Source organism: Carassius gibelio, chromosome A11, assembly GCF_023724105.1.
Source record: "Carassius gibelio isolate Cgi1373 ecotype wild population from Czech Republic chromosome A11, carGib1.2-hapl.c, whole genome shotgun sequence".
Taxonomy (NCBI): Eukaryota; Metazoa; Chordata; class Actinopteri; order Cypriniformes; family Cyprinidae; genus Carassius; species Carassius gibelio.
This window is the reverse complement of record NC_068381.1, coordinates 13,992,083-14,018,622: the sequence shown is the minus strand read 5'-3', so window position 1 is coordinate 14,018,622 and position 26,540 is coordinate 13,992,083. Positions and strand designations below refer to the sequence as shown.

Genomic DNA, 26,540 nt, shown 5'->3' with positions numbered 1-26,540 from the left:
CATTCAAAATCTTTTACCAGGAGAAATGTTGACCAATACTACTGTATTAAGTCTCTCCAGGGTAATTATGCTTACAGTTCATACTTCATAGTACTATGCTTTTAAGCATGGCTTTTTCAAAAGCTAAGCATTTCTACCAGATACATTGAAGGGTCTGGGTGACTTCCAAAGTGATTCGACTCACCTGTTGTTGAAGTTACTGGCACCATCCAGAATGTTCCTCTCTCAGTTGAGTGTCAAAACATAATCTCTGTCTGAGTCTGTCATTTATTTCAGACCACCGTTTCAGCCTGGCTAGCTCGGTAAATTGAGTTTATGTTGATTTGCTGGGTATAAGTGTGCTATTGTTTTGTGTTGTGTTCATCTGTTAGCCCATATTTGTGATTACAGTTTAGTTTTTTCAGCTTAGTTTTGTTGTCAGTGAATTTTGAGGTCAATCTATTTTGTCACAGAGTTAGCACAGCTCTCTAAGAGGCTTTAACACCTTTGTTAATCAGACAGAACTGTGATTCTCAATTAAATGGAGAAAATCCTCTCCTGACCAGTTAGATGTGAAAAAGACATCAGAAGTCATCTGTAATGTCTTTTCAGGCATCTTCTAGGTCTTATCAAATGGGAAGTCAGCCATCAGTTCACCTAGTTTTTCTGTGCATGTCCACATAGCTGGGAATTCTACCCATGTGTCAAGTTTCAATAGGGGAACTTACTGGCAGTTAACACCTGATCCTAATGGCAAAAATAATGTATTTTTTCATGATCAAACAATGCTGGTGGGGCTTTTAGCCAGTTTATAATGACTTTAATGGATGCTTAGATTATCTGTAGTTGTTTATCTACGATCAGTGAAGGCCATATCACTGATAATCTGGTTTCGACTTGTCTGTCAATGGGTCTAGGGACAGAGTTCATTTCACTGCTGGCTTGTACTAAAGCTTTAACATGACCAAATCTTACTTATACACAGTAGGTTATCATACAAAAAAGAGAAATAATGTAAAACCACTTAATTTTTTTCCTTAATGTTGGTTGCCTTGTCATCATCTTCAATTGAAGTGGTGCAGTGAGCCTTTATTTATCATTGAATGTCCTGCATTATCTCAGAACTTTGAGGGCTATGTCATAGTACAGAGGTCCAAACTGTCAACGTCACCTGAAACCGGTGTAGTCTCACTTAGTTCATACGTGGCAGGTCTTTCAATATGGACTGTGTTGAAAGTGAACCACCATTAATGGTAATTTATTTAAATTCTTTCTATTATTGTAGGAAAATGGACTGCAAAATCTATTATTTTTCTCAGGTTTAAGAAAATATTAAATTGTATAACCTTTCTAGGGCTTATCACAGTTCAGTACATTGTAGTGTGCAACAATATCTTAATTGAATTGAATTGAATGAAACTTTGCCACTTTTGTCCAGTTCCAGAAATGCGCTTATTTTGATTACCACCTTCTTTATTTGGTGAACCATAGTAAATTATTAGGGATGCACCAATGTTTCGTTTGTATTAGAAAACATTAAAAACTAAAATCAGTCATTTTCAATGCTACTAGTCAAATTAAGTGTTAAGTATTAAATCATTTTAAGGTACAGTTTAAAAATATAAAGATTGATAAGGTTGTTTAATAGTATTCAACTATTTGTGCTTTAAACGATTACCTTTGCAATCATCTAGCACTCATTTAAAGTTTGTTTAAAAAAATGGGGGAATGAGTATGAAAATAATACTGAAATTAGAAAATATCTGTAATATCGATAACTGATATGATACTAATATTGTGCATTCTTAGAAAATAAATAAAAAATACTGAAACAAGGATATAAATTCTCAAAATGAAGATATGCTTCAATGGCATGTTTTTCCTATTTTTCTGTCCTCTTGGGATGAGGCATGATGAGCCAAATTATAGGTCATCATGGGCCAGCTTTAAATGATCAATGCAGTAACATGAAGTCTAAATACATGATTTTATTTGCACAGCACTAAATCTCATTCTTCCCTTCACAGCAGGATCGTTTAGAGTTGTTGGGCCCTGCCATGTCTCCCAATGCTCTGTCAACCAGTTCAGACGGCGGTCAGTACGGTGTGGATTCAGTGGATGGAACTCCAGACCCTCAGCGCACCAAGCAGGCCATCGCTCAGCTGCAGCAGAAGATCCTCAAACTCACAGAGCAGATTAAAATCGAACAAACGGCAAGAGATGACAATGTAGCCGAGTACCTGAAGCTGGCCAACAATGCAGACAAACAGCAGAGCGCTCGCATCAAGCAAGTGTTTGAGAAGAAAAACCAGAAATCTGCGCAGACCATCCAGCAGCTGCAGAGGAAGCTAGAGCATTACCACCGCAAGCTCAGAGAGGTGGAGCACAACGGAATACCACGCCAACCCAAAGATGTCCTGCGAGACATGCACCAGGGTCTGAAGGATGTGGGTGCCAAGGTAAAGACTTTCTTTACAGTGTGCTGTGTTGAAGGTTGTGTTTAGGATTGGTTGGAATAGATGCGTGCTGATCTGAAATGTTTTCATTTATTTAAGGGGATCAAACTGGACTTTTTAAGTTAATCATATGACTCATGCAGTTTAAACCTTGTACTCTGTATGCAAGCCAGGTTTGGATCTTTGCATTGATTGAAAGAATGTAATAAAATTATTTTAAAAGATGGAACCACACGAATCTCTTCCTAAACATAAGGTGCTTCCTTACTGCCTACTGCACACTAAAAGCTGATATGCACAACACGACTTTTAGACCCATTTTGCAGTCTGGGCAAGTCAGTGACATCAAATTGAGTAGTGTACGATGGACACAGACTCCAGTTTTTTAGCTTCAGACTCCAACACGTGTAATATTTTGAGCTGATTTCAGAACACATATTATTTATATTTGCATTATATTTGCATTCTCGGTTCCTAGAAACAAGGCATATTGGAATGATTTTAAAAAGTCTGGTAGTGTGTGATCCCCTGTGGTTTAGGTTATCAAGCCCAGTTTTCCTCTGTAACCTAGGGCTGTGCAAAAAATCGAATGCGATTTTCATGCACATCTCATCAGTAAAGACGCTCCTGTAATTAGAAATATTATCTCCAGCACGTGTGTTCAGATCAGGGTTGCCAGGTTTTCACAACAAATCCTGCCCTGTTGCTTCTCAAAACTAGTCCAAAACTAATAGCGATTCCAGGAGGTTCCCAGATAAAAAAAAAATTGCTTCCCGGGGTTAAAATATAAGTTTTTTTTTTTTTTTTTTTGCATGGTTGTCTTGTAAAAAATTCGCATTTTAGGGGCTAAATATCACGTTATTTGGTATTGGGGTTGCTTTGAACCGCGGACATGAAAAACTACAGCAGACTTGGCAACACTGGTTCAGGTGGAGCGGCAGTTACTACACAGAGCCGTAGTCTACCGACAACTAACACAAAATCGCTTTCAAAATCGACAAAGAATCGCCACCGATTTTAAAATCGATTTTGTGTAGATTGTCAGTGAATTACGGCTCTGTGTAGTAAATGCCAACCAATGTTGCCAAGTCTGTGGTAAGTTTTTCATGTCCGCGGTTCCAAGCGACAATACCAATAACCTGATATTTAGACCCTAAAATGTGAATTTCACCAAGGCAACCATGCCATAAAACTTACATTTTAACCCCGGAAAGCAATTTTTTATCGGGGAACCTCCTGGAAACGCGATTTTGGACTAGTTTCGAGAAGCAACTGGGCAGGATTTGTTGTGAAAACCTGGAAACCATAATCTGAACGCACGTGCTGGAGATATACTTCTAATTACAGGAGCGTCTTTACTGAAGAGATGTGCATGAAAATCGCGTTCGATTTTTTTTGCACAGCCCTACTGTAACCATTTACAAAATCTGCAAGTGTGTGCTGCCTAGTGTTTTAAAATCTGTACAGATTTGAGAAGCTTGTAGTGCTTTCCAGCCTTAAGGCATTATCCTAACGTAAATAGAGCATCATTTTAAATGCTTTACAAAGCAACTACACATGATAGGGCTACCAGATAAATTATGTATTAAATGTAGAAATTACAACATACAGATTGCAATGTCTTGCCATAACTGAATGAGTTTAATAGTTCAATAAGTCACAAAAGTTCACTGCAGATAGCAGAGATTGGGCATGCTTCTGATAGTTGGGCGTGTGTGTGACGTGTGTGTCCTCCGATGCCATATCAGCATGCCATCTTGATGATCTCATAGTAAAAAAAGAATGTGAAACGTATGTCGCTTTAAATGATTTATCATAAGTTATCAAATTTTTTTCAATATCATTCAGCCCTAGTAAAAGCCACAAAAATCTTTACTTAAAAACACTTGTTAGCTTGTTGCTAGTCCAAAAATGTATTACTCTAATAACTTTAGAACATGCCTAGCAAACAAAAATATTTGGCAAATGTTAAATTAGATTGAACCTTTTTTTATTATTTATGACATTTGTTATTGTCTATGGCATGAGATGCTAAACGCCAACATCCCTGTGACGTCACATACTGTTGGGCGAGCAGTTTGGAAAAAGGATGGCATTTTTATTGATACGTTTAATTGTTATTTTTACAAAATATATTATTATTAATTATTAACTATTAATGGTCCACCATCTTCAATCATTTTTTTTTTCTCTTGAGCTTGTTGCAGCACATTCTGGTGGATTGCCTTCTATGAGAAGAATTCAGTTTTGCCCTTTTGTAATGTTGCTGCCTACCTTTCAGAGCCTGTGTTTTGGAAGCATGCCTATGATGCCTTAAAATGGTGCCTGGGTAGGCGGCTAACTAGCTTTTGGAGCAGTGCTTTAGTATCACTGTTACACTTTTACAAAAAAATTTTTAAAGAATGTTTGACCCGACTTCAGTCGTAAAATACTTGCAAATTTCAGATTGGTATTCTGAATATTCTCAACTTATTCAACAACGTTTAATCTTATTTTGCAACTTCAAATAACAGTGATTTTCATATCATCCACCCACAAAACCCATCAAGATCAGAGTTTCACAATTTCTTTTTTATATTAAGTTTATTTGACTAAATAATTTTTCTCTGTCAGGTAACTGGTGGACTCTCAACTATCTCTCAGGCAACTCACTCTGCCGCAGGAGCAGTTGTGTCCAAACCTCGTGAGATTGCCTCTCTCATCCGCAACAAGTTTGGAAGTGCAGACAACATCTCTGCTCTAAAAGACTCTCTGGAGGAACAACAAGGAGACGAGCCTTTAACAGGTACAGGGACAGCAGGCACTAGGACCCTAGGATCTGGGCAGCTGCAGTCCAGCCCAAAGTATGGCAGTGAGGACGACTGCTCCAGCGCTACGTCAGGGTCAGCAGGAGCAAATAGCACCACGGGGGCTCCTGGAGGCCCTCCGAGCTCAAAGGGTAATACACTGGAGCATGGCCAGAGCTCTGGCTTTGATGCACTGCTGCACGAGATCCAGGAACTGAAGGACAACCAGAGTCGGCTAGAAGAATCCTTCGAAAACCTTAAGAGCCACTATCAGAGAGACTACACAGAAATCATGCAGGCGCTGCAAGAGGAGAGATACAGGTGCATGTTACTATAGAAACAGATTCTGCTGCCACTGCTATGTGTTCTGTGTAGGTCTGCGTAGAGGTTTCACAGTCAAAACGGCATGCTGTTGAGAAAGTAATGAAGAGGACGACGATGTTCTAGTTGTCTGGCCTTTTTTAACTTTTTCTTCCTTTTTTTTTTGTTGTTGTATTATTTCATTTTGTGTGTGCATGTGTTAGGTGTGAACGTCTAGAGGAGCAGTTGAATGATTTAACAGAGCTGCATCAAAATGAGATTCTCAACTTGAAGCAGGAGCTGGCCAGCATGGAGGAGAAAATTGCTTACCAGTCTTATGAACGAGCCAGAGACATACAGGTACTCATGTCCAACATTAGTGTTATTTTGTTATGATTTATATAGTATATATTCATAATTTAAATTAGATTTTATCAATATTATTATTTGATTTTTTTGAGTCCATTATCTCTGAAGCATATTTTGGGACTCTATCACTCGTATTCATTCACTGATTTTTACTGATAAATAAAAAAAAAAATCTTGGACCAGTCTTATAAAAACGGATTATTTAAAGATATTTCTACGATTTTTTTAAAAACAGTCTTATTTTAACTCTAAACTTCTAAGTGAAACAGGAGAATGTTAATGCTGAGTTTGATTGGAAAGAACATTAGCTGTTATCATAAACCAATTTTGTATCGATTTGACAGACATTTAGTCTTCTAATTTAGTTTTCCTAATAAAATCCATATGCAACCCACTCACAGTCCTCTTTGAGGGCTTATTCTTAATGTGATGCAGATCAAATGTACATGTTCTGCTCTGTTACACTTTACTAGCATTTAAGTCTTACATTAACTAGAATGTATGTTGTGTATCAGCTACATTTACTTCACGTTTTCTCTCTCTTAAATAGATAGTTCAGCTATCAGATCTGAAACCTTTGCGTACACATATGATCATAACTCCATGCTGCTTCCGTACTAGTCTCCACTTGAAATAAAAGATTACACGTGTGGAGTAGGTCAGAGATTGTGACAAGACACATTTCTCGTTCCCTTCCTGTAGGAGGCGCTGGAGGCCTGTCAAACGCGCATCTCTAAAATGGAGCTTCAGCAGCAGCATCAACAAGTGGTTCAGTTGGAAGGTTTGGAAAACGCCACCGCACGCACTTTACTTGGCAAACTCATCAATGTGCTGCTGGCCGTCATGGCGGTACTCCTAGTGTTCGTCTCAACGGTGGCAAACTGTGTAGTTCCACTGATGAAAACACGTAGTCGTACGCTTTCAACATTGCTCCTTGTCATAATCATGGCTTTTCTGTGGCGGAATTGGGAAGCCATGTCGCAGTACCTGGACCAGTTTCTGCTGCACCCCAGATGACCTACAGGGGGCGCTGTGGTTGTCGTTTCATGAAGGGATTGGAGGTCGGGGACTTTTATTCAAAGATGGAGACTAACACTGCCTCAGTTGCACTTAGTATGAAGGGACGCGGCAAAAGAGTAGAGGACACGGACGAATCCTACAACCTCTTTATCTTGTTTCTTTAACAGGAGTGAATTTGTTTACATTTTGATCCTTTTTTGTCGACACAAATAGTATTGCTGAGTTTCCTTTTATTTGTTGTTGGAAATGATGCAAGCCGTGTTTGTCCATTGTTCTCGTAATTATTGTTAGTCTATACATTTATGCAATTTCCTGAGTGTTGCATTACATTGAATTGACTGGAGTGGTTTTAACGTGCACTGGATGGAGATGCTTCTCCTCATTTTTTTTAATACCATATTAACTGCTCTCTTCCCTCCTAACGTCAAGCTGTTTCTTTAATTTCTCTTAATTTGTCTCTTCTACTGTTGTCTCACATCTCTAACTTGATTCATGTCCTGTGCTCATCACTTCACTCTTCCCACTTGAAACCATTTGCTGCTGTTTGGACTTCACTGCAGTTGTTGCTGAATGAAGGAAACGATGGATTTGTTGAAGAGGAGGCATCTGGAGTTTGATCAAATGGGCAGAGGAACACTCTGGACCCGAGTCGGCTCCTTTTCGTCTCCGGCCCCATGTCCTCAAAGAGGCACAGTCCTCTGGTATATGAACAGAACGAACATACTTGAAGAGCTAGAAATGCTCAAAGACTCTCAGTGCTTCCGTACTGTTTCTTATAGCGACAATGAAATAGTCCTTTTTAGTTTTATTTTTTATTTTTTAAAACTAAATTAATAAACACGCGGTTTTAAAAATGCAAAGTTGCATGACTGAATAATTGTGATTCAGAACGGTTCAAATGCACCAGGAGTGCAGCAATATTGTGCCTTCACTTTGCAGATCACAGGTTTTAAGTTTCCTCATGCATCCCCCATCACCCTCTTTTGGTTTTAGGAATGTTGATTTAGTAAAGTTCCCTTTTTGATATAGAGCTAAAATCATTTGTAAAATCACAGGTTTTGGGATAAGCAAGCTATTTAATTGGAGCTAAAATGTTTATTCATTGTCATGTCAGGCAGAAAGGTAAGATGTCCAGTTCTTTAAAGTATGCAGGGTTTTTGATATACTTCTTCATATTAACATTTAGCATCTTTATCCTATTTGAAAGGTAATTTGTAAAACATTTTTGGAATAAGCAATATCATACAGTTTATCTTTTTATAAATTATTTTATCTTGGGACAGATGTTTTTATTTATATCAGGGCAAATTTGTTATAAAACTGTACTGCAGATAAATATATTGCAGTATGTATTTGCTGAAAGGTTACAAAAACAATTTTTAACTGTTTCATTCTTGCTGAGTCGAGCCTGATTTTGCATTTATGCGGTTTGGCACATTCGGACTGTACAGCAATTTTTTGTTGATTTTGGGAACAATATAATTTTGGTCACTTGTTGATTTAGTAATTTATTGATTTTTAAGAGTGTATAAGAGTGAAAGTGTGACAAAGTTTGCAGTCCTGATATTAAAACAAAGGTATGTTAAACCTTGTGCATGTAACTGCAGGGCAAATTACAAAGATTACGCAATATTTTTACTCATCCGGGTCATAAAATGTTGAATAAATTAATGTACAGCTGTACTTCTTTTGTCACTTTATCAGCTGATGGCAAAATACCCGACATAGCACCTTGCATATGTGGGAGTTGCTTGTTTTAGTGATGATTCACATTTGAGTATGTTAAAAATGTCTCATGGATGTACTGAACAGTCATCCATACAGAATAACAACCAAAACTCGAAAATGAATTCTTATACTACATCCTTTAATGAGCATCTATTTTCATTTTGACTCCACCCTCCTTCTTTTAATTTGCACACAACAATTTCATTACATCACCATTGTGTGATGTAATATTTGCTCACATGGTTTGAAATCAGACTTGTTTGTACAGTATGCAGCATGACAAAGAAATCATACTTGGTGTCTCTGGAGATACTTTTAGCTATTTTTTCATGTAGAAAACATGAGACTAGAAACTGGCACAGAAGGATTTTTTAAGGATTTTTAATTCACCCCTCCACAAATTAGGTCCTTAAAAAGCTATACCTAAATCAAGAACAAATATCTGTTAGTGAGGTATGAAAACTTTGAATTAACTGTATTTTTCCTGAACCAAATGGCAGGTATTTACTCTTGTTTAAATCACAAACTCACTTCATTTTGATCAGAAAACAAGACCTTTTAGTTTATCTTTGCAATAAATCTATAATCTTTAGACATTCTGCACTGAAACATCCTGAGAAGAAACATCACTTTTTGCATGGTAATCAGTAGGTACTGTAAAAGTTCTTTCAATATTCTATTTTATTTATGGAGATCTGTTATAAATAGTATTTTCAAACTTTCAAGTGTTGCTAATACATTATCTGCTCCTTAGTTACATTTACAGAACATATTGACCTATTGTATTCCCTATTATTGTGTACATTTTCTTTACTTGGTCTTAAAAATGTCTTTAAAAAGTCATTATATTTTACAATAATACAATGCAATTTTTCAACCATATACCATAGCAACTTTCTGAAATCTTGGAAAAACTAAAAAATATATTTTTTAAAACACTGTCTCTATTCTAATCTTAACTGTCTCTGATTTATGTTCTAAACATGGCAAACTTACCACACTCGACCATGACCTCGTATGTTTTGCTCTTGATCTCTCCCTTTAGCCCCAGTTTACTGCGGGCTCCTTTCAGGTCCTCCTCCTTCACAACTGGCCTCTTCTTCTTCTTAACCTCTGGCTGATGGAAATATCATTTCAAAAGAGAAATGCCTACATTTGTTAGCACTTAAATCATCACACACACACACACACACACACACACACACACACACACACACACATATATATATATATATATATATATATATATATATATATATATCTAATCTGCACATTGAACTGATATGTTCATACCTGAGACATTCTGTATGTCTGCAGTCTGGTTTCTGAACAAGCTGGCATGTTGCGTTCTTTGTCGTCTTTTATATCCTTGTTACTAGCTCAGTGTAACCCACCCTCCCCCTCTCTCTTCTCATTATATATTATAAGCTGTACAGTCAGTATCAGAAAGCCTCTTTTCGGAGCATGACTATATGAACAGCTGAACACATTACAGACAAAACATCCTCACATCCCTCCTCATGGATCAGTGATGAGTAGATTAAAGAATATGTTTTTTTGCAGGCCAAACTTGTGAAAAAAAATACGGTTTTTGACACATCTGATACTCTCAACCTTATCTATTAATCAGGTTTGTTTAATAGCAGTAACTGATATAATTCAACATAGATCTGAATAATAATAATAATAAAAAAAACTCTTAGTTGTGACAAATGTGTGTAATGATTGATGTTAACATGCCACACAGATTATATAACCCAATCACTACACACTTTTCTGGGGTGGTGAGTCAGCCTGAATGGGCAGGGACCATCCTCATGCGTGCACCAATAAAAATAGATTTTCAGAAAGTTTTAATTTCATCAGTGACTGTTCAAACATTTGGTCTCTTATGCTCACCAAGGCTGCATTAATATGATCCAAAATACAATAAAAACTGTAATGTTGTAAAATCAACCTACTGATCTGCTACTTAAAGTCTGTGTAAAGGCAACTCAGAGAATTGTTTCTAAGCATATTATAAGTATTATAAATGTATTGCTGAAAACACGTTACAAAGACTTAGTATGTAGTACTGAATTGTAGAGTTTTATTATTTAAATATTAACTTTCAACATTGATAACAATTAGAAATGTTTCTTGAGCAGCAAATCAGTAAAATTTGGACGGTTTTCCAGGAGGAGGTTAGAAAAATTTGTGTTTCACAGACGTACTTTACCATTTTAATAATAATAAAAGAAAAATCAGACAGGTAGTCTTGTCATGTTGGTCTGCTAAAGTAAATATGACAAATAATACCGTTTGTATTTTTCACAGTTAATTCTTTTTTTATTTTTAATCTACTTATGGCGAAAATAGTACAACAGTACTACATGTAATTTACTTGTGTCATTCCGTAAAAACACATTCTCCACGGGATGGAGTCTGGAGCATTACCACATGCGTCATCATACTTTGCAATGGGGAATAGAATTACACAAGTAAAATGATGTTGTTTTATTTACTATTACAGCATTTACATAAAATAAAAAACAAAGTTTCAATGAGACATAGAGCTATTGTACTTTTTATAAATATATTCAGTACAAAAATGTCTCCCCATGTCTACCAATGAGCCGTTTGTGTCTGCAACCCAATTTTGCGTCACACTGGCATAAGCCGCCTACAACTGGTGAAGATCTGCCCCATTAGCTTGATGTAACACAAGAATGTCTCAGCTATGTGGTAAACAATCTAATTTTTCCGTTGTTATCTGTAATAATGAACAATAGCAACTGAGCCACTTAAGACCTGCCTTTGTTTTATTTTTTAAGCGCGTTCCCTAAAAGTTTGTGTTAACTATTTCACATCAGACTGTTTATAAATGAGGGTCAATACAATGCAGGATTCATATCAAAGCTTTTAATTAACTACCCGTGATCCGACTTCACATCCTGCTCAAGTAATTATCCGTCTGTCAGAAGCACTTGCTGTAAATGCACAGCTCTTTACTGGGAAGGGTGGAGCAGCAGCTCATTTGCACTTAAAGATACACACACAAAAATGTGTAGTTTATTTTATTTCAGCTTAAAAGGAGCGATTACGGCAAAATGGGACAAAATATTGATGAGCCATCCAGCCTGTAGCAAATCCATGTGTTTCTTAAAGACACATTTCCAGATTTTAAACCTAATAAAGTAAACACTTACAGCCTTTATTCAGCCCCTGGGAGCCATGTGAGGAATGTTTTATTACAGATGCGCGCACTTTATCTCACGTCTTATGAACTGTTGACAACAAACACCCGCTTACCACCATTGAAAGGCTTGGAAGAGCAAGGACAATTTTTTATATAACTTCGATTTTTATTGTTCTGAAAGAAGAAAGTCACACACACCTAGGATGCTTCGAGGGTGAGTAGCACATGGATGAATTGTCATTCTCGGGTGAATTAACCCTTTAAGTATTGTTGTCTTCAGAAGCTTCTGGGGCATTACATTAAAACCTTTCACAAAATGTGACAAAACTCTCCGCATTATTATTATTAAATAATAACAATGCATAATATAATATTAAAATATAAACAACTGTATTTTTTGAATTGTTGAACACTTACAAATATATTGAACAATTTCAGATTTTTTTTTTTTTAGCTTATAAACTAGTAAAACTACTACACATTCTGGTCTGCTGAGTGACGTAGCGGCAAAATGACGCAGGAATCATTTGAATCGGATCTTTCGAACCGATTCTTTGAAACAGACAGCTAAAAAGAACCCATTCGCGCCATAGAAAAGAGTCGGATTGCCAAACACCGAGCGAGCATAGCAAGCGATAGATATGGTGAAGAGGTGCGTTTTGGGTTGTTATCCGCACAAAACCTTGTTCCCTTTTCCCAAGCTACCGTGGTTGCGAGCCCGCTGGCTCGAATTTTTGCATTTTGAGGAAGGAGGAATATCAGAGAGTTCGCGTTTGTGTGCGAAGCATTTTGCCCGAGAATGCTTCACAAATTTACAGCAGTATGAAATGGGCTTCGCTGACTTTCTTAGTTTGATAGACATGGCTGTCCCGACGATATACACCGTTGGTTCGGCACCGACTGTGAAGGTAAGTAGTAATGTCTGTAAAATAAACATAGCAGAAGAACCGCCCATGCGTCAACTTTGACCAGCCTGACTGACACATAAAACCACAAACCACGTTAACGTTAGTTTTATGCATTTAAAGGGACAGTTAACCGCAAAAATGTCAATTCTGTCATTATTTACTCACCTCATAATGTTCCAAGCATGTAAGGTATGGCTTTTTTCTTCAGTAAAACACAGTAGAAGATTGTTTGAAGAATGTTTGTACCAAACACCAAAATCAGTTTTCTTTACCATTGATTTCTATTTCATTGAAAAAAAATTAAAAAAGTTCTACTTTGCTTCATAGAAGAAACAAAAGTCGATAATTCTGAAATTTAATGTACTACTAAAACAAAAATACAATGGTAGCGTGTTCAAATAACAGTACAGTAGTCTCTGTGAACAGGTTGTACTGGTAACATTAAAAAAACGTAGTCAGAATGTCCATAACAGAAGAGCTCTACAAAGAATTTTTACATTGCTTTATTTCTGTACTGCTTTCCAACAGCCAATGACACGAGAGGTAGGCTGCCAATGTAATGCTCCAGTTCTGAAGAGTGTGGCGGTCCAAGCAGTGCGCACCCAAAAAAAGCCAAAACGGAGAAGTAAAGGTAGCATTTTTAGCTAAAAGTTTACTTGTGAGTTAACACATTTGTTTTGCTTCAGCGGATTGATTTTAATTTTTGTGTGGTTTAATAACAGCCATTCAGGTGAGACCTCTTGTGAGTCACTGTGCTAGTGTGTCCTGCTCCGATGAGGATTTTCCCGTCAAATCTGAATCTTCATTCACATTAACACCAATTAAAAGACCACGCATGGAGGATTCCCCAGAGGGGTCGCCATACAGCTCAGAAGAACCAACAGATGACACCCGCATACCTAATATAATTAAAGAAGATGACATAAAGTAAGTCTGTCCATGTTTCATTTGGGGTGTTGATCTGTAAACACCTACTTTTCATGTTTAAATCAAATCAAGAATATGACATCAAGAACTATAACAGTAACTATATTAGTGTCCACAGCAATGCACAGAACTGTTCTGATTATAATAAGAGCATACAGAAATTGTTGTATGCCACTTTAAATGTTCAAGCTCTTTAAACTCAACTGTTATTCTGTTTTACATTTATTCGGATTCACAGTTTGTCAGCTAAAGTGGTGTTAATTAAAAATATTTATTTGATTCCCTTGTGATTTTGTAAGTTTAAACAAACAAAGAAATGATGGGTCTGTAACTTTTATGGTAGGTTTATTTTAACTGATAGACACAGAATATCAACCAAAAAATCCAGAAAAAACAGTTCATATAAAGGTTAGAAATTGATTTGCATGTTAGTGAGTTAAATAAGTATTTGATCTCCTTCCAACCAGCAAGAATTCTGGCTCCCACAGATTGGTTATGTGCCCACATGGAACAAAGATTAGTCCTGACACTTTAAGAAGTTACTCCCAATGTCAGCTTTTTAGATGTATAAGACACCTGTCCACACAATCTGTATCTTCAATTCCAACCTCTCCAACCACCATGGGCAAGACCAAAGAGCTGTCAAAGGATGTCAGAGACAAGATTGTAGATCTGATCAAGGCTTGAATGGGCTACAAGACCATCAGGAAGATGCTTGGTGAGGAGGAGACAACTCTTTGAACAATTATTCGTAAAAGGGCCTCAGTCTGAAGCTCCGTGCAAGATCTTGACTCATGGGGTGAGGATGATCACGAGAAAGGTGAGGGATCAGCCCCAAACTACACAGGATGAGCTTGTTAATGATCTTAAGGCAGTTGGGACCACAGTCACCAAGCAAAACATTGGTAACACACTATTCCGCAATGGACTGAAATCCTGCCCCAAGGTCCCCTGCACAAGAAGGCACATGTACAGGCCCGTTTAAAGTTTGCCAAAGAACATCAAAATGATTCAGAGAAGACCAGAATTGAGCTCTTTGGCATTAACTCGACTTGCCATGTTTGGAGGGAGAGAAAATGCTGACTATGACCCAAGAACACCATCCCTACAGTCAAGCACGGGGGTGGATACATTATGCTTTGGGGATGTTTTTCTGCTAAGGAAAAAGGACAAATTCACCGCATTGAGGGGCTAATGGATGGAGCAATGGCATGTACTGTAAAACCTTGGATGAGAACCACTTTCCCTCAGCCAGAACACTGAAGATGGGTCATGGATGGGTCTTCAAAGCACATTAAGGTAATTTAGTGGCCTAGCCAAACCTCAATCCTATAGAATATCTGTGGAGGGACCTGAAACTTTGAGTTGCCAATTGGCAGCCAAGAAACCTTAAGGATTTAGAGAGGATCTGTAAAGCGGAGTGGACCAAAATCCCTCCCGAGATGTGTGCAAACCTGGTTACCAACTACAGTCTTTCCTCTGTGCTTGCCAAGAAGTACTAAGTCATGTTTTGCTTGGAGATCAAATACTTATTTCACTCACTGAAATGCAAATAAATTTCTAACCTTTATATAATGTTTTTTTTTTCTGGATTTGTCAGTTGGTATTCTGTCTTTATATGTTATATGTTATATGTTACATGGATTCCCATGCTAAACATGGACAAAGTTTCAAAAATTAAGTTGTACGTTTGAAGGAGTATTTCTGTTCCAAAAATACTCCTTCCGGTTTGTCACAAGTTTCGGAAAGTTTTTTTCGAGTATGGCTCTGTGTGACGTTAGATGGAGCGGAATTACCTTATATGGGTCCTGAGGGCACTTCTGCCGGAAGAGCGCGCGCTCCCGTATAGCAGAGCAATGAGAGCACAGGCATTCAGTGATCAGAGCGAGAGCGTCGCGAAATGTCACAAAAGGAGTGTGTTTTTGGTTGCCAGGGCAAGACAACCCTGCACAGATTACCAAAGAAAAAACAGCATTAAGGGACCAGTGGATGGAGTTTATTTTTACAGAGCATCAACAGAGTTGTGCAAGTGTTTGTGTTTGTTCCCTGCATTTCGAAAATGCTTGTTTTACAAACAAGGCCCAATTTGACGACGGATTTGCGTATCGTTTATTTCTTAAGGATGATGCAATCCCAACGAAAAAGGGTCAGGATCGTGTGTTGGAACCGCAGGCGGTGAGTAAAACTGCTTAAAATATCTCTGCCTCCTTGTTAGTGCGTCCCCTCCCATCGGAGACCTGGGTTCGAGCCCCGCTCGGAGCGAGTCGTTGCTGCTGCTGCTCTCGTTCAGTTTCAGCCTTGGGATCTGATTCTGGATCATAAATAAACGGCTGAATCTGACTGTTATACATGGTTTGTTTTGGGTGATGGTTTTTTCCTCACGGTAATGTCACAGCTTCCAAACGCTCTCTACGCAAAAGCCTGCTCGTGATTCTTTAGCTCCGCCCACACGTTACGCCTCCAGTCGGTCGTGTTTTTCCGGGAAAAATCGGTACAGATTATCTTTCTCTTATGAATATAATAAAACTAAAGACTTTTTGGAGTTATGAAGGATGCAGTACTACTCTATAGGTACTCAAGATTAACATGATATTGAGTGAAAACGAGCATTTCACCCCCCCCCTTTAAAATAAACCCTACCATAAGTGGGCAAACTTACAAAATCAGCAGGGGGCCAAATATTTACCCTACTGTATGTATGAAAATCAGCAGGGGCCGTGTGTGTGTGTGTGTGTATGTATAAATACATTATATATATATATATATATATATATACAGGCTGTGAAATGTTGTGTAATAATAAAAACATACAAATAGCTATTTTTACACAGTTTATTGAAAAAGCATACATAAGTTCACAATTGTCAGTAAATCTTAACCATCTAATAATGTTGAGTACTTAACATCCCTATCCACATCCAATTTGTTTAATTCTCCACTAACTGTAACCAAAATTGATCTGTAAAAAGTCAGAATCAAACCCGGAGAGGTAAAGGCAGTTATATTTCCACCTAGACAAAATCCTTATAAGTAACCTTGTTGAATCCAGCAGGCCTGACCAGAAAGCCTGGTTTCAGTTCATCCCTGTAAAACACAAATGCATACCATGTGCAAATATAGTACTCCCATAAACTTGGTCCATTAAATATCAGGTTGACAAGACTAACAGTAAGACAACTGCTCCTGTACCCCAGTTACATTCACTCCAACTCTAAACCTACAGGCATCTTCCTTTTCACATTACATCCATCTTCAGAATAAAGATTACAAAGAATAATCTGACATATGCGGTCTCACGTTTAAGATTTTTGCAGAGAATACATGGTGCAAATTCATCATTCTCCAAGGATGTGTGCCTTAGTGTTGGCATAAAATCAAATGCTCCATAGAGCACAGAAGTGTGAGGGTGGATGAGAAAGCATTTGAAAGGGCCTGCTGGTTTGGTGTTTAGAGTTTGACAGTGTCTGAGTGGGAAATATTATATACAGGCAAAGGGTAATGCTTTGAAACCGAAAACTTGAAGGTGATACAGCAATGTAACATCAAACTGTGCAAGAGGTTACAGAAGCCATCCACACCAAACCAGAAACAAAAAGTTTAAAGACAGTTCACCCAAAAATGAAAAGCATTGTGCACTCCTAATCGTGCTGTTCAAGAAATGTATGACTTGTTCTTCTGTGAAACACAAAAATTTTGTCTTTGTCAGTGGGGTCCAATGGTTTTTTTGGACCGCAATGTTCTTCATAATGTTCTACTAAAGAATGAAAATCATACAAGTTTGGAAAAACATGAGGGCAAGTAAATGACTGAATTTTCATTTTTGGGTGAACTGTCCTTTTTAAGAGGCCACACAAACAACAATAAAGGTGACAAATAAATACAGGGGAGGAATTTATGTTAGAATACATAGAAACTGAATTGAGGCAGATACACATTGAAAAGCCAAAAAGTAAGACAAACCATTCCAGTCAGGGGTCTGAAACCTGGATTCATGTACCATCTTAAATCATCTGCTGCTGAATGGTTAAAAAAAAACATTGAAAGCAGACTGTACCAACTGTATTACAATGCTGGCACATAACACTGCTGACCAATGTTATTCTGTAACATTTATTAGTAGATTCCTCACGGCTGAGATACAAAACTCTCTGCCATAGCTACGCTCACAAACACGCTTTGGAACGAGCTTTGAGTGACCCTGAAAAGTTTATCCAAGTCAGTGTGACAAGTCACATGCATATAGTTAAAGGTACTTATTTGTGGTAAATCAGTAAGTTTTATTTTTTATTTTTTAAAAGGTTTTGAATTGTTTTGTGCTGTCCAAAGTCTTGGCAGATGCGAGGAGGAGATAGTTGTTGTATATCCACTGGAGAATCACATGTTCTTTCAGCATGACAACGGAGCCACAGCACAGAATTATGAATGAGCACAAAAAACCTTGACAGACTGAACATATTATGGTCTGCTCATCTCCACTAAGCCAAAATCCTTTGACATAGGGTAGCAAAAAAACCTTTTAGTGATGTCCGTACACTTCTCAAGTTTGTCTACTGGAGCACGAGTTAGCCTTCATGGTCCTCACTTTCTGATCGATGTTCAGGTAAATGAGGTGGGCTCATGAGAATGAGGGAGGCCTCAAGTCTTAAGTGATTTGAATTCAAACTTGAATACCAAGACGGTGCTTCTTTTTCTTAACAGGCTTGAGCCCTGTGAGTCTTCGTATATCGTCGTCACCATCTGAATCCTCCATTTCATCATCTGCAGAGAACAGAATCTGACCAGCACAGGAGGAAGAGAGCAAAGAGAAAAAGACTGTGTTCAACTAATCTTTTTTTTAAACAAAGATGATACTGACACTTCTAAAAAGTGTAATACACCTTGCAAAACTTTAAGTAGGCATTCTCCATTCCATTTTGTCTGAACTGCTCATGCCTTTGTCAGTGAGAAAGACTTGACTCTTCTGTAGTTACATTGTGTAATAAGACCAACGGGAAATGAACTATACTCTCATTCCGGGTTAATAATCAAGGAACTTTGCTGATGTACCATGGGTCCAACAGGCGCAATGATATTATGCAGTGCCTGAAAATAGTCCCCAGCCTGGTAACCATGGTTCAGCAGCAAAGTTCCTTGATTATTAAGCCGGAATGAGAGTATGGTTCATTTCCCGTTGGTCTTATTACACAATGTAACTACAGAAGAGTCAAGTTTTAAATAGGAAAAATACTGAAACCCTTTGGTCATTTTTGAGTGAGATGCTAATGGTCTAATCAGATTCAACGATCTATGCTGAGCTGCAGCTTAAGTGCTACCGCCAGACCCGGAGATCAGATGAATGGATTAGAAAATGGTAAAACTCAACTGTTTAACTAGGGGAGTTGGAAAATGAGCATATTTTCAAAATAGGGTTAGAATGCTGCTTCTTTAGATTGTAAACTCACTGTGACTTATCATTGTTACACATACTTCCAGTCTGAAGTGTTGGGAAAGGAGCTGTCATGCACCTGTAATGGTAATGCAGATGTACTGAGAAAAAAAAAAAAGAGGATGTCCCATCTAGGACTTGGGTAGAGGGATGATTTTGAATATAACACTGTAGGTCAAGAGAAAGCCTAAAATATGAATTCTGTCATGTTTAGTGGTTGTTTAAGGGGCAGCTAAAGTGTGTTGCCAAATCAAGTCTATGTCTAGATTCAGATCTCCAATGTTTAGACTCTGTTGATTGTTTTGATAGTGTTTCATACATTCAATGAACTATTAAATGTTATTTATGATATTGGTTATGATTTTCTTTTTTGGAGATATGTTTTATTCTGTGGTTTAAACATACAAATAATCTAATTTCTAATAAAAATGTTAACACAAACTATTATATAATTAATTAGGGGCCAAGTCACAATTGAAGTTTAGTTTTTCTTCTTCCTATAAGGGAGTCTATGCCAGCCCCATGAAAGAAACATGAGACAATTATGAAATGTGGCACAATAGTAGAGATGGTAATGAACTGTGATTTGACCAATTTTTACTCTACAGCACCACCACTGGTTAAAAAGAATCACTTTTCTAAAGCGCATCACTTTTGAACCATTTGTTCTTGAAAAATTAAGCTTAGTTCATCTGATTACTCTCCTCATTATGATCACATTCAGTAGCGTGTGTGCGTGCGTGCGTGCGTGCGTGTGTGCGTGCATGCGTGTGTGTGGGTGTGTGTGTGCGCTCGCATGCTCATTCCCACACTGATGAATGAGCATCAACTGAGTGGCACATTCTGCTAAGCCACAGGCCCTGAATCTTTCAGGTCGTGGGTTCGAATCCCATGTGGAACATTTTCAGACCCAATGGTACTGTGGCATTATGCAGAAATTGCTTCTGTTGCAGGCATTTAACCTAAGAATGATCTCATCTGATATCTAGATAGATGGAGAGCTAATTATTGGATGGATGGATAGATAGATAGATGCAAGCAGGCAGGTAGGTAGGTTGCGTAGCCATCTTAGAACCGTATAACTGCTTGCAGTTCTTTTTCAATTATATTTTAATCAATTAATAGCCCTAGTAATAATTATTCTCCCATTCTGCTGTTATTTAAATTGATTCAGTAAGAGTAACTTACTTCTGATTCAGAGTCATCATGCGACAGTGCCCGTCTATAGCGCACTTTGCTGCTGCCTCGAGGGTCGTCTTCTGCTTCTCTCTCCTCCAATTTGGCTTTTGTTCTGCCCTTCCTCATTATAAAGTTATCTACCACCCAGAACATCAGAGCCTGGATACACACACAAACAGGGCCAAACATTTAGACATAAACATGTGTTACAACAATGACAGAACCACCAGTCATACAGATTTATATAGATGATTTAGAGCATGCAAGCCACATTTTCTCTACATAAGAAACAAGCAGTGAAAAAATACAGATAGTTATGTACAAATACATATACAAATAACTATATTAAAAATGCAAAAAAATAATGTAAAGAAGCAATTACACCATCATTCAAAAGTTTGAGGTCAGTAAGATATATATATATTTTAAAGTAATACTTTTATTCAGCAAGAATGCTTTAGATTGATCAAAAGTGATATTAAATAAGATTTATGATGTTACTAAATATTTATATTTTAAAAGCTTTTTAAGCAATGTATCTCCTGCAAACTGTTTTCAACATTAATAATAAGGTTTCCTGATAAAAACTGCATATTACAATGATTTCTGAAGGATCATGTTACACTGAAGACTGGAGTAATCTGGCTACTGAAAATTCAGTTTGTATATATTTTTATATATTTGATTAAAACAAAACCGTTATTTTAAAAACGTATAACATTTCACAACATTACGGGTTTACAGAATTTTGATTAAAAAAATGCCGTCTCAGTAAGCACAAGATACTTAAAGGGTTGTCACTTACATTCACAAAAAACGGGACAATTAGCATGACGATAGCTAACTCCAGATGCGGGTCTGTTATGGGGTTGAGCGTAGCCAGCTGTCCAACACACAAAGAACAATCTAATACATCAATCCAAAACATTTAAAACTACCATAATTTAATGACAGTTTTCAATTTTGGGTGGAACATTTTCTTAACTGCAAATTAGTAAAGCAGTATTATAAAGATAACAAGATGATAATAAATCTCCAAACATGTCAGTAAGTTCAGATCATGAACCACAAACCACATTTAAAACATCCTGACTGACTGACCTTCTTCCACTGAGGGAGGAGGAGGACAAACATGATCATGACCTTCTCAAACATCATGATGAGTATGTAGAGAGCACACTGACCCGCCCAGGCACTGCACTGAACCGGCTCAACTACATGCAAACAGTAGAAATACGACACTTGAAAATTCTTAACCAGGGGGCATTATTTGGTAAATCACAAAAAAAATCACAGGGTCTTTGAATATTGTTATGGGGGGGCCCTGGCCTCGAGTCAGAAAGGTTAAGAATCACTGCTAGAAAATATAATTTCTTGTTCATCAAACATCATAAGTGGTATCATTCACTGCCTGTGAGATCCCACAACCCTTATATGCAGTTGTTGACACATTTACATCAAGAAGCTCAGTGGATGTGTCTAGTGCTATCAACTGATGTTAAGGCTCATACCATACTCTCCAAAACGCATTGAATCCCACTGTCTCCATTCAACCACAGCGCTAACAGCCTTCACGCCGCCATAGATCACCAGCATGCCCAGAGTCGCATCCAAAAGGAAGTTGATCAGGTATCTATGAAAAATGACAAGGAGTTGGTCACTGAACAATAATGTGGATAAATATGTAAAAATCACAGACACAGATGGGAAATAAAACGATGTGGGGGAAACACTGAAACAACGACGCATACACAGACTCACAGTGAACATGGGTCGTCCTCTGTGTGATCGGACAGGTAGACATTGGCAAAGTGAATGAACAGCATCCCTATGGCCTGTTTGGAGGTGTCCAGAAACCTGAGAGAGGTGAAGGGGAGGAGGGAGGAGACCGGGTTAGAACTCGCCGTTTAGTCAAAAGGGGAACGGGGCTACAGAGGACCGCCAGACCGATCTCAGGTCAGTGGAGTGCTGTATTGACCGTGCATGCATTTAAGAATTTAGCGCTTGCTAATATAAAATGGCACTTTACCAGATTTTCCAGGGTCTCCGCTCGTGCTTGGGCTCCCTGAAGCGTTTCACTGTGGAAAGATAACAGAAGCTTTCACATTAGTAGAAGGGGTGGGGGTGATCAATAATGTCTGCCGCTTGGGGGTAGTGCTGATGCAAAAAACTCTTTCCTTGCTCTTTCAGATACAGTGATATGAAAACACTGAGGTCAATAAATGATACATGAGATTAACATTTCAAAAGAGGAAGAGCTGAATGAGGAACTGCTTCATCACGGGTGTAAAGTGTTTTCTGCACTCGCATGCAAAACACAATCTGTAACTGAAATATTCATAACAAGGCTTTTTTTACCCAAATAAATACTAATAAAGGATTGCACCAGACTACTTAAGGGTTTTTTTTCCCATTCGTTTAATATGCCAGTTTATAAAATTTTTATACAATATATTTTTGTTACTTTATATCTCCATCAAAATCCAATCAAAATATCTAAATTAAAGAAATTTAAAACCACAGAAGATGTGTACTGAATGTATGGTGATCTGCATTTTTATGTTTCAGAATTTTTTGATTCCGTCTACAAAATCACTGTAAACAAAGAGGATAGTAATAAAGATAAAAACAAATAGAATTGCTGGCAGTGTTTTTAAAGAAGTAAGTGAGGACTGCTGATTTTTGGGCTGTGGAAACCGCTAGTGCAGTCACCCTAGTTGCCAAACGTGACCCAATGGTTCACAGAAATAAAGGGCAGCCTGTTTCACACAATGGCTGTTTGTTTGTGTACAGCTATTAACTATGTGTTTCCTGAACACAATCTCTTACTCTTTTACATTTACTGCTCACATAACCACTGAGAGATGACACACAACTTACAATTTCACACATCTCATATAGTGTGAATCTGCGTCTTATTCAGCTCGTCTGCGGTTTCGAACAGATATGTTTTATGTAGAATAGTTTCACAAAACTAAAGTCAGACCATTCTGTTTTTGCATCAAATTTCTAAATTATGCAGTCTAATTTAGATTAAAAACTACTCATGCTGCATGTATGCTGTATCTTTGTATCATAATTAAAATCCAGTGGTTGCCTCTAATTTTAAATGGAAAGAGCCCAGGCAAAGCCTTAGTTTGTTCACATCAAGAGACTTCGTTTATTTGTTACCTGTTCGATGTGGGTTTGGTTTTAAAATTTAAACATTAAGTTCTGTTCCATTTCAATTTCACAAAGAAATGTGCAGCAATAGCCTAATCAAATGACACCTTTTAATTTACTGTATAATGTCTTCCATCTCATTTTGTAAAAAAAAAATATTAAAAAAACTGGAATTGTGAAATCTAAATCGTAAAACGAATCGAATCGTGAGTTGAGTGAATCATTACATCCCTAGTAAACATTGACAAGTAGTAAAAACTTTGAAGCATGCTTTATTAAAGTCTATTCTTTCATTTTTTTTTTTTATGAGAAGTGTAGTTTAAACTTGGACTTTTATAATACCGTTTTTTTTTTTTTTTTTTTTTTTCTTCATCATTCTTGGTAGTATTGTTTCGTTCCACTTTTGGTGCATAAACATTATATCAAACATTTATTGAACTCTTGTTATCCTTTTATCATGGAAAATTATATCAAAATAATTACCATTATAATTTTATCATACAGACCTAATTTATAGTCATCATTCTTGCTCATCATTCCTTCCTGACACAGTATCTTTCTTGTCAGTGAGACAAGCCCAAAGACCAGGGGTCTGTAAATGACCTACACAACAAACCATGTGCTTTATTTAAAGTACTCTTTAAGGCTGACAGTGGTGAGCATGCATGGCACTCCATGATTCACTAACACGCCTTGACCTGCCTGTTTTTAAGACCAAACCATTCAATAAGTCTACCAGAACTGATCAAGTCCCTTAAATGTTGCTATAAAATAGAACTACAGACAGACAGATATTTTCTTCCATATTATGACGTATACTTCAGTGTAACAGATTATCGATTATCAACTTGGTCCAATGCATGATTGTTAATAAGATTTTAGATGATGTCGTTTTTCTTAAAAGCAGAGACAGGTGGATGCAACTTTAAGTGGACTAAATGATTGGACAAGTCCTGAATATATCACCAAAGAGAAGTCTGTCGTTCTCACCGGAAGGTATAGTTATGACATTTTGCTTAAATATTAGGAGGGCAAGAATATTTTATTTAGCCTAAAAAAAACTTTATAAAAACTCACAATATATATTTAGGAAACAGATAGGGTGACTTTTCGTTTCATAGAGACTTTAAAGGAATAGCTCATAAAAAAATTTGCCTAAAGTCAAATGTACTCACTCTCACGCCATCCAAGATGTAGCCGAGCTTGCCATCAGAACGAGAGTACAAAATAGCTGATAACACCATCACAATATTCCATTGATGAATATGTTTATTATAAACTTGATTTTCACTCCCAAAATGTTAATTGATGGACTGGACTTGTGTGGATTATTGTGATGTTTTTAATCAACTGTTTGGACTCTCATTTTGATGGCACCCATTCACTGCAGAGGATCCACTGGTTAGCAAGTAATGCTAAATTATTCTAAATCTGTTCCGATCAAGCAACAAACTAATCTATTTAGATGGCTTGAGGACAAGTACATTTTCAGCAATTTTTCACTTTTTAAATCAACAACTCCATTAATAAAGACAGCTGCCCTCTCTATACTTACACATAAGGGTACTGAAGGCCATCACTCCCAGCAGGCCCTGCAGGAAGATGCCAAACGAGTTCATGAAGTCCCCTCTGGAGCAGCCCTGGGCATCAGAATCCGAGGGTGAGGAGTTGGAGGATGCAGACGGCACACTGACCCCAACATCCGCCATTGCGCAAGGATCTCGAGTGTTTAGAAAAGCCACAAAGTATCAGTCTAGGACGGCGACGCAGCTAAGGTACATAATGAAGACTCTCCTATGAGCCTCCAGTCACGGTTATTGAAGCGCAGACTTTACGTGATTCATATTGGACCTCGATGAAGCCATCCAGTTGGGAGCTACCTATTATCTGTCAGCAGGTTGTGCTGTAAAAACATCTCCTTCAGCATCGAGTAAACATGCTACGGACTTTAACGGTAGCTGGCGGCTGATGCTCTCGATACTACAACACCATTCAGTCTATGTAACGTTACATACACGTTGTCATGGAGACATTTATCGGTTATATTATTATAGAGCGCGTGCGGTTAGCCGCTAAAATTCAAATCAAAACCTGTGGCCTTGTGGTTAAATTAAAGCAGTTAAACTTTTACAGTTGAATAAGGTCAAAAAGTATGTTGTTAAAAACGTCACTTCCTTTCGTAACTCATTTAGAAAGGCAAATAATAGGCAGCTCTTTGAGTAACGTGGTTCTGCTGTTTTTAGCGAGAGTCTAGTCTGGCGCTTCCTGCTAGCAAACCAGTTGAGGAAAAAACTGCCACCGCTGCTTTCAGGAGACGAGTTGATTCAAAATATGCGCAGATTCAGGAAGGTCTGTGTCCAAACTAGTCACATTTACCACGTATCCGGTAAATACGCATATTATCCGTAATGGCAGGACACTTCCTTTTCCAATGTATTCAGGTGCCGTTTACACTCATTACGCGACGATCTACTTCGTCATCACTGTCACGTCCATAGACGTCACGTCGTACTAAAGCATGATGGGATATGTAGTTCTTGGAGATTCCTCGTCGCAGCAGGTGCAATTCACGAAATTCTAATAAATAAAAAAGGTGCGTACCAATTCGTAAAGTACTCGGTGCTGTTTTGTAGTATAAATGGCTGAACTAGTGTGTTCACACTGAAAAGTCGAAAAAGGAAAGTTGCAATACCCAAATGATGCACTCAAATAACCAAAAAATAAAAAACATTTTGTGTGGATTGTTCGACACTTCATGCACTCAGCTGATGCATCTCTGATTATGCAGCATGAGAGGAGGGTCTGTCAGACTCAAATTATTAATGACAAAATAACCTTTTATTATTAATACTCTACACAGCCGAGTACATAGTGCATAAGTACCTAGTGTATACTATGTATGTAGTGCTAAGTGCCTAGTGTATAAGTGCATAGTATATAGTGCATAATTTTCTATAATGCATTTGTTTATTCCCATGGTGAATAAATCTGAGTGCCATTGGTCACACTTGTGAGCTGGAATTAAAATGGACCGGTTGCTTGAAAAGATTGAATAGAAAGTGGCAAACAATACATTAGTATAATCAAATTTACACCACTGTTCAAAAGAAATTGCTTTTATTT

General features: G+C 37.7%; 3 protein-coding genes across 12 annotated transcripts in view; 2 read left to right on the top strand and 1 right to left on the bottom strand.

Annotated features, from left to right (window-relative positions):
* Positions 1-7,770, top strand: part of LOC128022414 (transmembrane and coiled-coil domains protein 1) — a 32,628-nt gene extending 24,858 nt beyond the window's left edge. For 7 of the 9 annotated variants that reach the window (XM_052609976.1, XM_052609974.1, XM_052609969.1 and 4 more), the window contains 4 exons: positions 2,007-2,438; positions 5,049-5,542; positions 5,746-5,881; positions 6,593-7,770. In XM_052609976.1, the coding sequence (XP_052465936.1) occupies positions 2,007-2,438; positions 5,049-5,542; positions 5,746-5,881; positions 6,593-6,907 (1,377 nt within the window). In that variant the 3' untranslated portion in view covers positions 6,908-7,770. The remainder of the gene's footprint in view (positions 1-2,006; positions 2,439-5,048; positions 5,543-5,745; positions 5,882-6,592) is intronic. The other 2 variants (XM_052609977.1, XM_052609973.1) reach the window with 1 other exon arrangement.
* Positions 7,771-12,377: 4,607 nt separating this feature from the next.
* LOC128022421 (uncharacterized) lies at positions 12,378-19,427 on the top strand. Of its 2 annotated transcripts, none has more exons than XM_052609996.1 (4): positions 12,378-12,724; positions 13,253-13,355; positions 13,447-13,651; positions 14,119-15,182. In XM_052609996.1, exons 1-4 carry the CDS (start codon positions 12,458-12,460, stop codon positions 14,336-14,338), a joined length of 795 nt encoding a protein of 264 aa, XP_052465956.1. In that variant the 5' UTR covers positions 12,378-12,457; the 3' UTR covers positions 14,339-15,182. The 2 variants fall into 2 exon arrangements, with proteins under 2 accessions (XP_052465956.1, XP_052465957.1); XM_052609997.1 differs by lacking the exon at positions 14,119-15,182 and adding an exon at positions 18,350-19,427 and having other exon boundaries at positions 12,381-12,724.
* Positions 16,470-25,905, bottom strand: LOC128022420 (store-operated calcium entry regulator STIMATE). The gene is made up of 8 exons (XM_052609995.1): positions 24,973-25,905; positions 22,285-22,333; positions 22,017-22,112; positions 21,767-21,888; positions 21,357-21,469; positions 21,061-21,138; positions 20,265-20,414; positions 16,470-18,425 (listed from the first exon to the last, which is right to left on the bottom strand). Exons 1-8 carry the CDS (start codon positions 25,124-25,126, stop codon positions 18,309-18,311), a joined length of 879 nt encoding a protein of 292 aa, XP_052465955.1. The 5' UTR covers positions 25,127-25,905; the 3' UTR covers positions 16,470-18,308.
* Between the last annotated feature and the right edge of the window lie 635 nt (positions 25,906-26,540).

Excerpts from the sequence above, each read along its gene's own strand:
- LOC128022421 (XM_052609996.1), top strand. The coding sequence starts at position 12,458 with ATGGTGAAGAGGTGCGTTTTGGGTTGTTATCCGCACAAAACCTTGTTC. Across the intron at positions 13,356-13,446 it reads GCCAAAACGGAGAAGTAAAG|CCATTCAGGTGAGACCTCTT; the intron begins GTAGCATTTTTA and ends GTTTAATAACAG. Across the intron at positions 13,652-14,118 it reads ATTAAAGAAGATGACATAAA|CAAGAATTCTGGCTCCCACA; the intron begins GTAAGTCTGTCC and ends CCTTCCAACCAG.
- LOC128022420 (XM_052609995.1), bottom strand. The coding sequence starts at position 25,126 with ATGGCGGATGTTGGGGTCAGTGTGCCGTCTGCATCCTCCAACTCCTCA. Across the intron at positions 22,334-24,972 it reads GGCCTTCAGTACCCTTATGT|TGAAACGCTTCAGGGAGCCC; the intron begins GTAAGTATAGAG and ends ATCTTTCCACAG. Across the intron at positions 21,470-21,766 it reads AATGCGTTTTGGAGAGTATG|TTGAGCCGGTTCAGTGCAGT; the intron begins GTATGAGCCTTA and ends GTTTGCATGTAG.